The sequence below is a fragment of the Nilaparvata lugens genome, chromosome 1 (genome assembly GCF_014356525.2).
Source record: "Nilaparvata lugens isolate BPH chromosome 1, ASM1435652v1, whole genome shotgun sequence".
Lineage (NCBI taxonomy): Eukaryota > Metazoa > Arthropoda > Insecta > Hemiptera > Delphacidae > Nilaparvata > Nilaparvata lugens.
Window position 1 is genome coordinate 87,178,250 of NC_052504.1, and position 12,521 is coordinate 87,190,770.

At 36.9% G+C, this 12,521-nt stretch overlaps 1 protein-coding gene across 1 annotated transcript in view; it reads left to right on the forward strand.

The window, feature by feature from the left end:
- The window catches only part of LOC111064486 (proteasome adapter and scaffold protein ECM29), a 71,003-nt gene extending 58,859 nt beyond the window's left edge, over positions 1 to 12,144 (forward strand). Inside the window, exons 36-38 of the mRNA XM_039443902.1 lie at positions 10,482 to 10,685; positions 11,373 to 11,444; positions 11,933 to 12,144. Of these exons, the coding sequence (XP_039299836.1) occupies positions 10,482 to 10,685; positions 11,373 to 11,444; positions 11,933 to 12,069 (413 nt within the window). The 3' untranslated portion in view covers positions 12,070 to 12,144. The remainder of the gene's footprint in view (positions 1 to 10,481; positions 10,686 to 11,372; positions 11,445 to 11,932) is intronic.
- Positions 12,145 to 12,521: the final 377 nt, after the last annotated feature.

Below are 12,521 nucleotides of genomic sequence, written 5' to 3' on the forward strand. Positions count from 1 at the left end.
TGATTAAAGTTATACCTAGAATAGTCATCGATAAGCTCTATCAACTGCCACAAGTCCCATTGACAGAATCCAAGGTCAGGGCAGTGGACTGTGAATGATAGTTGGTATAAATACCTACAAATAAATCTTTGAATTCTGTGCATAAAAATACTGATAGCTTGAAGTGTGGTAAGTACGCCAATAAAAGACTAAATGAATCAACAATATAAGATTTAATAATAATAAGATAATAATAGGCAGATGGCCACATACAAAAAACATTGAGTCAAATATCTTGGGATCAATAAAATAATAATAGGCAGATGGCCACATACAAAAACAATTGTAAGTAGATTAAGTCAAATATCTTGGGTAAATAAAATAATAATAGGCAGATGGCCACATACAAAAACAATTGTAAGTAGATTAAGTCAAATATCTTGGGATCAATACAACATGATAACACGGTAGAGAAATACAAAATTTAAATGAGATTAGGTCAATGATATTAATGACCATTGAAGTCTGACAATAAATGAAAAGGTAATATTAATGATACCTGAAATAAATATAAATTGAGTGCTATAATGAAAGTTATTGCTGTAAGGTTCAGTATTATTGATTAAAAAATGACAATAAGCTGTAAATAATGCTCAACAAGTAAAATACATAAAAATATATGCGGCATAGGCCTTCAGTGATTTGAATGTCAAGATAGACATCAATAGTACAAAGGAATAATGAGCTGTAAATAGCGCTCAATAAGTAAATACATAAAAATATATGCGGCATAGGCCTTCAGTGATTTGAATGTCAAGATAGACATCAATCGAACGATAATTAGGCGTCAGTGGCCTTGGAAAATCACTTAAGAGCTAAGTGTAGCTGTCAAATCCAATGAAAGTTGCTACTATTGAATACAATTATATAGGCGTCAGTGGCCTTAGTGAATCACTTGTAAAGCCAAGGGTAGCTGTTAAATACAATGAATTAATAGGCGTCGGTGGCCTCAGAAAATCACTTGTGAAGCCAAGGGTAGCTGTCAAATCCAATGAATAGTTGCTACTATTGAATACAATTATATAGGCGTCAGTGGCCTCAGTGAATCACTTGTAAAGCCAAGGGTAGCTGTCAAATCCAATGAATTAATAGGCGTCGGTGGCCTTAGTGAATTGCATGTCAAGATAGACATTAATAAATCAATTATGACACATACGTAAATGAAAATTGAATAGAATGATTTACATAACCTGAATAAAATTTTGAAGAGATGCAGCCAGGCAGACAGGCAATGACTCCGCAATACCCACAGGAACAGGACATCAGCAAGCGATGATGTGATCTGGCCATGCGATGACAAGCATGGAAACGTCCACCACAGCAGGTGAATCCCCCAGTGGAAATGTAGGCAGGAGCAAGTAGAATTCCAAACGAATAATCCGATCTTCAAGTTGTGAAATTTTTGGATTGATTTCCAAACGGTAGAGATGATGAACTTGAAAGTTTGAGTTTCACGAGGTGAAGCCAATTGTAGAAGAATGGCAATTGAAGCCTACACGAGGTTGTAATTTTTGACAAAGTTTATCAGAGCAATATGCGAAGCAATCGATGAATAATTTAATCACAATTGAAGAATAGAATAAATGAATTAATTTGTAGAATAATTCACACTTTAAAAATGTTCTGTAGATCAAATAAATAGCGATGAACGCTCACACGAGGTTGCAATTTTTGACAAAGTTTATCAAAGGTTTAACAGAGTAAATGAGTGAAGAAATCGATGAATAATTGAATCACACTTGAAGAATAGAACAAACGAATTAATTTGAAGAATAATTCACACTTTAAAAACGTTTCGTAGGTCCGATGAATTCAGATGAAAAGTTTAGACCGGGCGCAGGATGCACACCCGACTAGCAACCATTGCAAAAAGACACGGAAACACTACAATGCTCAATGAAAAAGGCAAGATGCCGGATGTGTTTGAAACGTAGGCAAAGCGCCCGCAACCGCATGGTGAAAAAGTAACAAATATCTAGAAAGTAAGATGCCTAAAGACAAGATTAAATTCCAAAAAATCGAATAGTAAAAATATTAAAATTGCAATGGCAAATAATCCGACGAAAAAGTATGAATAAAAGTATAGAAAACCAACTTGACTAAAGCAGTACCGCGAACCTTGACTGTGACGTCACTGGTCAGCGCAGACAGACAAAATGACATGATGTCTACGTAGTAGCGGAATGAGTAACAAGTGGAACCGTTCCAATAAATGCTTTCTCAGATTTTACATAAACTGGGCCCCTTGTGTCATACGGGGGTATGGCACAATAAGAAAAAGTAAGAAATATGTAAAATCTGGTAAGGCAATTGGAAATTGAAAACTGGGCCCCAGAGAACCAGGGGAAAAAACAATGAAACCTGAAAATACAACATGAACCATAAGAGCAAGGGAATTAACTAGAATCCTCATCAATGGGAAGAGGTGCTAAACTCGAAATAGCTCTCAGAGGGAGTGAGAACAGTGACAACACGAACCTTGTCGTCCTTACTGGGATAAACTTCAGTAATGCGCGCCAGCTTCCAAGTGGACTGCGTGGAACCAGGATCCTTCAAGATGACAACCGTACCGACCTTCAAATTTTCACAACTGTTTAACCATTTGCCTTTTTTCTGGATGGAAACAGCAAGTTGATACCAACGTGAACGATGATCAATGTGTTTGGTGTTAGGCGGCAAGAAGGGTAATGACATAAGTGGACGTCCAATCAAAAAATGACCTGGAGACAAGTAGGCAAGATCATGTGGATCTTCCGACAAGGGAACAAGAGGGCGCGAATTCAAGATGGCCTCGACCTGAGCAGCAAGAGTACAGGTTTCTTCAAAGTTAAATACCTTGTTGAATGTAACTACACGGAATATGTGTTTGAAGTTTTTTACCGCATTCTCCCAGAGTCCACCGAAGTGCGGAGCCCGAGGGGGAATGAAGTGCCATTGGATGTTGAGTACAGACATAGTGTCATGAATATCTGATTTGAGACGATCAGAGGACAAAAATTCGTGGAGCTCACGTAGCTCATTGTTGGCACCAACGAAAGTTGTGGCGTTGTCCGAAAAAATGGAATGCGGAATGCCACGACGAGCAGGAAAACGAATCAGAGCGGCAATAAATGCCTTGGAAGTAAGTTCCGAGACAATTTCAATATGAACGGCACTAGTTACCATACACACAAACAGCGACAAGTATGCTTTAGAAAAAGTACGAGATTTGGGGCCGCCTACACGGATGGAAATAGGACCTGCGTAATCCAAACCACAGTTATAAAAGGGAAAGTTAGCCTGAACGCAGGCCGCTGGTAAACTACCCATGATTTGCTCAGAGCGAAGAGCCGAAAAGCGAAAACACAATATGCAATGCCGCAATACACTTTTGATGGTGCGACGGGTGGAGGGAAACCAAAATCGTTGTCTTACACTGGCCATGGTGGCCTGCACCCCAGCATGACTTAGACGACGATGGTGAGCAACAATCAATGCACAAGTGAATTTGTGATTGCTAGGCAACAATATTTGATGTTTGTAATCAAATGAAGCATTTGCATTTTGCAAACGTCCACCAACTCTGAGCAGAGAATCTGAGTGAATGAATGGTGACAAGGCTTTAATAGAACTATTAGGCAATAGCTCCTGATTTTGACGCAATGCTTTAAGTTCGGCAGAGAAAACTTCTTCTTGAATAGATTTGAAGATACAATTTTCAGCTTCTGAAATTTCAGAGATAGCTAATTGACCAAAGCACGGAGTGACTGAATTTTGTTTTCTACAATTATGAATGAACCGTAGAACATACGCCGTTGTACGAACGATTTTGTGATAGGTGGAGTGACTATTGATTATACCTGAAATAACATCATTATGAGAAGAAGTAGTAGCTAATACCTGAACTGATTGAGAAATAGCAACATTGCTAGAGAAAGAATCCCAAGAACTATTCGGCATAGATAGCCATGAAGGACCATTCCACCACAGATGACTAGCGGCCAGCTGATTGGGTGTACAACCTCGAGATATCAAATCAGCAGGATTGTTACTAGTACGAACATGATTCCAATGAAAGTTAAACGTTGAATTCTGAATTTCAGAGATGCGTACAGCTACAAAAATATTAGAACAATCAGGAGGGGCTCTTAACCAGTCACAGACTGTTTTCGAGTCAGTCCACAAATACACATTAGAAAAAGTAAGATTTGAAGCCTTTAAAACCTTATTCACAAGACGTGAAAGTAGCAGAGCTGCCTGTAGTTCTAATCTGGGAACAGAGAGAACTGGGTTCAAAGAGGCAATGCGGGACTTGGAAGTGAGCAACCTAGTTTGACTGCTACCGAGAGAGGTGCTTCTGACGTAAATACAGGCGCCGTAAGCAGTGAGACTAGCATCGGCGAAGCCATGCAATTCAAGCGAGGCATCAGAGTCCTTTGATAACACACAACACGGAAGTGATATGTTAACAATGTTCGGCAATTCATGCAGAATTTTCAACCAAGTTTCCAACAGATCTTGCAGAATTTTTTGATCCCAATCAATCTTTAATAACCAGAGTTTTTGAAAAAGTGTTTTGGGTAAAATGACCACAGGAGAAATCAAACCTAATGGATCGAATATGCTTGAAATGCAAGAGAGAAGCTCTCTTTTAGTGAAAGATGTTTTATGCAATACATCAGCAACATTAGAGGAAATAGTCAAGACGTCTAGAGTGGAGTTCCAAATGAGGCCTAGTGCCTTGACCACACTATCATTGAAATTAGACAACGGTTTGGAAGTGTTTGCTTCAAGCAGATCAGAAGGAATAGTAGCGAGAACTTCAGGCGAGTTAGACAACCATTTCCTAAGCTCGAAACCACCCTGAGCCAATGTGCTGATCAATTGTTGAACTAAATGTTTAGCTTCTGAAACCGAAGAAGAACCAGAAATAAGGTCATCAACGTAAAAGTGATTTTTAATGACATTAGCTACAGCAGAGTTGGGTGCCATATCAAGATTGGCCAATTGATGAAGCGTACGTGTAGCTAAGAAAGCCGCCGGCGAAGTGCCGCAACTTACAGTATTCAAGGTGAATTCTTGAATGGGTAGAGTAGCATCAGATCTCCAAAATATTCTCTGAAGGTTACGGTCAGAGGGATGGACTAAGATTTGACGGTACATTTTAGTAATGTCCGCAATGAAGGCTATTTGATATGTGCGAAAGCGCAAAACTATATCGAACAGTTCAGGCTGAACTGTATGACCAACATACAATACTTCATTAAGCGATGTTCCAGTGGTAGACTTAGCAGAAGCGTCAAATACTACACGTAATTTTGTAGTGGTCGAATCAGGTTTAAAAACCGAGTGATGAGGAATGAAGTAGCATTTTTCATTATCCGGTGCTGGAGGCACTGGTGACATGTGATTCAACTGTTGATATTCTTCCATGAAAGCTGTGTATTGAGTTTTTAACTCAACATTTGATGATAACCGTTTTTCTAATGAATGAAATCGGTTCAATGCTTGAAATCGGGAATGACCCAATGAGTGGAAATTATCCTTTTTGGGAAGAGTGACCATAAACCGTCCGTCTTCAAGACGCGTGGTAGTGGTTGTGTAGTGCTTCTCAAGTTTCAAAACCTCAGGTGAGGGAGGAAGTAGAGGAGAGATTTCTTCCAGCTTCCAAAATTTCTCTAATTGATGAGAGACATCATTTGAAGTTAGAAAATTCGACATGACCTTACGGGGAGTGGCCACAGGCGAAGCAGGGAGGCACAAACGAGGTGCTACAATAGGACAAATGGTCTTACAAGAACCAAATATGACCCAACCTAGACTGGTTTTCTGAAGGATGGGAGCGTTTTGAGCTAGATATAATTTACCAGGCTGAAGAACAGATGCAAATATGCCAGCACCAAGTAACAAATCTACAGGTTTAGACTGATCAAACAATGGATCCGCTAATTTGAGTTCAACAGGAATTGAAATTTTGGAAAGATCGATGTTCACACTAGGAACATTAGATGATATGCTATCAACTACAATACAATTTTCTTCAACCGACCACGAACGATCAGATGAAGACAAGCAAACTGAATGAGAAATAGATGATTTGGTCTTATTCTCACCTACACTATGAATCAAAGTGTCAGAATACAAAGCAGCAAGTGACAATTTTTCAGCCAACCTAGTTGACATCAAATTACAATCAGAGCAAGAATCTAAAAGCGCAGTTGCTTTAATAAATTCCCCACTAGAAGATTGAACCAAAACTTCAGCAGTAGGTAACAAGGCGACAGTTGATTGCTGTTGCAAACACAGAGACGAAGTGGAGCTCATTGTGACATGAGAGTTCTTCTGAGGCTGTTCTGCATGAGAAACAGCTTGCTTAGTTGTTTCCACATTCTGAACCATGACGGAATTCAAAACAGCATTCTTACCCTTGGAGGGAGCAAAAGATTGAGAATGAATAACTTTTGAAGTTACCTTATCCTTAGAAGTAGGCTGAGTGTCCCGTGATTGAGGATACGACCTGTGAAGAACAGTGTGGTGACTCTTGCCACAAAGTGTACACGATTTGTCCAAACAAACATGATTGGGTGCGAAAGGCTTGAGGCAATTATAACATAACCTTTTGTCACGGACAGCATTCCAACGATCAGTAACCTGTAACTTCAATAATTCATTACAATGATTTGGAAAATGACCAACAGAATTACAAAAACTACAAGGTGACATAGAAGAGGTAGTAACCTGCATCCTAGCTTGAACATTCGATTGATTTTGATTGAACTTCGGCTTGCTATGAGCACCAACCAAGTTGGATGTACTTTGCTGTACATTTCCTTGATGATGGTTAGCTGAGCTTGAAGCAACAGCTTCCATGATTTTGCATTGTGATTCCAAAAAATTCCAAAATTTATCAATGGTGGGAATGTCGTGTATACCAACACTCTTTTCCCATTCTCGAACAGTAGCAGTATCCAACTGCAACAACATTTTGTGCATGTACAATAAGTCCTTGATTTGGAATCCAAGTTGAAGCGCTTCGAGCACGGTAATGTGGGACTTGCAAAAGTCAATGAATGCCCGTAATGATTGCGGACAGTTACGCTTTATGGTAGGCGGAGATTCAATTGCCGTGACGTGCCTGGCAGCAATTAATCTCTTGTTGTCATACCTCTCCCTTAAGAGGTTCCATGCAAGCTGAAAACCATTTTCGTCAGCTTCAATGTGTTCCACTCTAGCAAGAGCTTCACCACTGAGTGATTGACAAAGATAGAAAAATTTCAATGAATCATTAATATTATCTTGATTACCAATAATATTAGTAAAAGCACTTGAGAATGCTTGCCATTTTGAAAGCTCCCCATTGAAGCGTGGAAGCGGAATCTGAGGCAACTGAAAATTTGCCAAAGGTGAGTTTTGAGATGTTGGCCGCTGGGAAGCACCAGCAGTTGCCTCATTGATGCGTTGTCTGCTTTCAAAAGCAGTTAATGCAGTGTTTGCCTTAGAGGTAATGGAGATAAACTTATTAAGTATCTCAAAATGAGTTGAAGTGTCTTGTGCTTGCAACTCTGAATTCCATAGTTGTTGATGTATCTTATCATACTTAATTCTAAGTGAACCTAGTTCGTTTTTGACAGTCAACAATTGATAATAAGTGGCTTCAGTGTCCACAACATAATCGCTATAGCTGGTTATGAACCAATCTATTTCGTGGTGTAAATTGTCTCTTGCATTGGAAAGAGCAGAAGGCTCAGGAAGTGAATCTTCCTCATGATCAGACATGCTTAAAAACTAACAGAAAAACCTGAGTGAATGAAACGATGCTGCACTGTAGCAATGCGATTGCTGCGCCAATAAGCAACTTTGGGCGCTGGTCCAGTACGCAGAGGCACGCCTGTGCGTTTGAGGCAAGTTGTATCAAGCTTGCTGTGCGGCGAGTCAAGTAGCGAGCTCACAAGGCGGTGTAGTTTGCCGTGTGTTGTTTTCTCAATGTGCAATAGCCGTCTGTGACCAGTTCAGTGCGGTTCAGTCTCTCAGGGTACAAGATAGTTGATAGCTGGTGCATACACGTCGCAGCGTGCTTTGAGTTGCAGCCAGTACTGAAAATTTGAAACAAGAGTGTGAATGCTTAATATTAAACAATATAAACATATAAAGGTACAATGGAATAAAATATACTCTAGAGTGGGACCTAATCATTGGCGTCAAGCTAGACTATTAGGCACACAGTCACTGAAACCCTAAGGTTCAATGGACCAAGAAATGGGTAATAAAAATTAACAATTATCCTAGGTAACACTAGATCAAAAAATGAACGGGCCGGAGGACCAATTTTTATGACAGAATCCAAGGTCAGGGCAGTGGACTGTGAATGATAGTTGGTATAAATACCTACAAATAAATCTTTGAATTCTGTGCATAAAAATACTGATAGCTTGAAGTGTGGTAAGTACGCCAATAAAAGACTAAATGAATCAACAATATAAGATTTAATAATAATAAGATAATAATAGGCAGATGGCCACATACAAAAAACATTGAGTCAAATATCTTGGGATCAATAAAATAATAATAGGCAGATGGCCACATACAAAAACAATTGTAAGTAGATTAAGTCAAATATCTTGGGATCAATACAACATGATAACACGGTAGAGAAATACAAAATTTAAATGAGATTAGGTCAATGATATTAATGACCATTGAAGTCTGACAATAAATGAAAAGGTAATATTAATGATACCTGAAATAAATATAAATTGAGTGCTATAATGAAAGTTATTGCTGTAAGGTTCAGTATTATTGATTAAAAAATGACAATAAGCTGTAAATAATGCTCAACAAGTAAAATACATAAAAATATATGCGGCATAGGCCTTCAGTGATTTGAATGTCAAGATAGACATCAATAGTACAAAGGAATAATGAGCTGTAAATAGCGCTCAATAAGTAAATACATAAAAATATATGCGGCATAGGCCTTCAGTGATTTGAATGTCAAGATAGACATCAATCGAACGATAATTAGGCGTCAGTGGCCTTGGAAAATCACTTAAGAGCTAAGTGTAGCTGTCAAATCCAATGAAAGTTGCTACTATTGAATACAATTATATAGGCGTCAGTGGCCTTAGTGAATCACTTGTAAAGCCAAGGGTAGCTGTTAAATACAATGAATTAATAGGCGTCAGTGGCCTCAGAAAATCACTTGTGAAGCCAAGGGTAGCTGTCAAATCCAATGAATAGTTGCTACTATTGAATACAATTATATAGGCGTCAGTGGCCTCAGAAAATCACTTGTGAAGCCAAGGGTAGCTGTCAAATCCAATGAATTAATAGGCGTCAGTGGCCTTAGTGAATTGCATGTCAAGATAGACATTAATAAATCAATTATGACACATACGTAAATGAAAATTGAATAGAACGATTTACATAACCTGAATAAAATTTTGAAGAGATGCAGCCAGGCAGACAGGCAATGACTCCGCAATACCCACAGGAACAGGACATCAGCAAGCGATGATGTGATCTGGCCATGCGATGACAAGCATGGAAACGTCCACCACAGCAGGTGAATCCCCCAGTGGAAATGTAGGCAGGAGCAAGTAGAATTCCAAACGAATAATCTGATCTTCAAGTTGTGAAATTTTTGGATTGATTTCCAAACGGTAGAGATGATGAACTTGAAAGTTTGAGTTTCACGAGGTGAAGCCAATTGTAGAAGAATGGCAATTGAAGCCTACACGAGGTTGTAATTTTTGACAAAGTTTATCAGAGCAATATGCGAAGCAATCAATGAATAATTTAATCACAATTGAAGAATAGAATAAATGAATTAATTTGTAGAATAATTCACACTTTAAAAATGTTCTGTATATCAAATAAATAGCGATGAACGCTCACACGAGGTTGCAATTTTTGACAAAGTTTATCAAAGGTTTAACAGAGTAAATGAGTGAAGAAATCGATGAATAATTGAATCACACTTGAAGAATAGAACAAACGAATTAATTTGAAGAATAATTCACACTTTAAAAACGTTTCGTAGGTCCGATGAATTCAGATGAAAAGTTTAGACCGGGCGCAGGATGCACACCCGACTAGCAACCATTGCAAAAAGACACGGAAACACTACAATGCTCAATGAAAAAGGCAAGATGCCGGATGTGTTTGAAACGTAGGCAAAGCGCCCGCAACCGCATGGTGAAAAAGTAACAAATATCTAGAAAGTAAGATGCCTAAAGACAAGATTAAATTCCAAAAAATCGAATAGTAAAAATATTAAAATTGCACTGTCAAAAACATAATGTATTGTCATCATTGTGGACCTAGAAAAGTACCACCGGCTTTGTTGAATGATAGACAAGGATAGCAAAACTAAAGTTGATCAAATACTGTCATTATAACGTGGACCTCACTATAGAAATATTCTTCCTATTTTTTCTTCAAATATTTCTTATTGTTGTTTGCAGCTCAGTATAGAGAGAAGGTGATTGTGCAATGTGTATCCTGTCTCCAATGTAATACAAGATCCGTTCAAGTGTCTATCATGTCTTCGGTCATCAACTACATCGATAAACTGACTCTCCTCTCTGGCAAAGGATTGAATGATACTGAGAGCAAAGAGTTGAAAGTGATTCTCTCTCATATTATGGAAGCACTCTCGTATTCTCTAAGTAAGTATATTAGTTTCAATCTCAAAATTATTTATTCATTTACTGATAGGTGCATAAATCTTATACGATGATTGGGATAGGACAATAGGCTAAGCCCTAAACAGTCTCTGTCCCGAATTTCGAAAACATTTTCTAATAAAATAACATTATGCTCCTACTGTTAATAATCAGTCCAAACTTAATTTTAAAGTTTATTCTCACTGCAAAATTCAATAAACTGAGAGCTATAAAAATGATGTTGCTTATCCCAAGTATAGATTGAAGTTTGAACTCACTAGGCGTCGAATCTGCAAAGTCCATGGAAACTAATATAATCTAAAAAATTAGATTTTTAAAAAACATTTTTGTTATATTGAACAGCTCATCTGGTTTCTAGTTTGTTATAACCATATCAAATTATTATTGATTTTGTTTCATTTCTGAACAAGTATTATGCTATTCCCTTAAAACGATTTTTCTATCACTCCATTTTCTAAAACATGATTTAATTGATTAATTACTACTGTACAGGATAAATAAAACTTCTTTAATTGAATTGAACTTTCCATGACAAGATCATGTTCATCAAAGGGGTACGAAATAAATATTAATTCATTTTTGAGAGTATTCTCGATAGGATTTGAATATCCTATTGTGTCGATTTAATTTTCAAATTATCATTTTAAAATTATATTTTGATGATTACAGGTATACCTAAACATACAAGACTAAGAAAAGAAGCATTAAACGTTATGATCACACTTGGAAAACGATTAAAAGGTATGTTGTGATGAGCCATTCTTAATAATTGATAAATTACTATTCATATTCAATTTTAATCCGAAATTGAAAATTTCATATTAAATTTCTCTAAACCATTTATGCTGAATGAGAAACTTATTTTAATGTTATTGTCAAATTCTCTACTCTACTAATTGTTTCTCAAAATTAATATTTCCTTATTTATATTTTCTATTACTGCCTCTTCAGCCTCAAACTTAGTGCGTTGTTGTGAGCCAAGGACCATGGACTATCAAGAATCCAAAATTTTTATCTATTCCCACTCCCTTCATCTATTGAAGCATATTATTCATCATGCTTCTCTTATTTAAATTTTCTATATTGTTTTTGTTCAAATTAAAAATAAATTGATTTGATTTGATTATTGTCTTTCCTCTGCCTGTTGATATTGAAATTTAATAGAATTTTATTCTAAACAATAAAATCTTTGTTTTCACAATCTTTAAATGATATTTGTTATGTTTCAGACATGGAATGGAAAGAAGACCTGAAGAAAATTGGCAAAATATTCTCTGATCTTTCTCATGACCTGACTCAAGATAACTCTCCCGAAGTCAAGACTCGTGTCATAGATATAAAGGATTTTTTCAAAAATTTAGAATAAAATACAGTTGAATCAAAGTTTTCTAATACATATTTTCTCGCAGTATTTATTTAAATATACTACTTCTTAACAAGTTTTATTGTTTTTTTATTCATTAATGATCTCCATTTCATCAATGTTCGTCTATTTTTTTAATTTTTTCAACAGGTGGTTCTGTCAATTTCCAGTCTTTTCTGTTCACTAATAAAAAATATAGTTTCTAGTAGCTATCAGATAACTGCAATTAACTATTTGATATGACAAAATATATTATATGGCAATTTTTTTCATATAGATCAAGAGGAGATAATTCATCGCATTACTATTGCTAAAGTAAGGTACCTATTCATATATTTTAGAATGAAGGAGTTTGTTTCCTTCAACTGCAGTCCCGATGGCATAATTTTATCACGAAAATTACTGTCATTCCTATGAATTATGAAAATGTATTTGGATTCAATGCAGGAAAAATA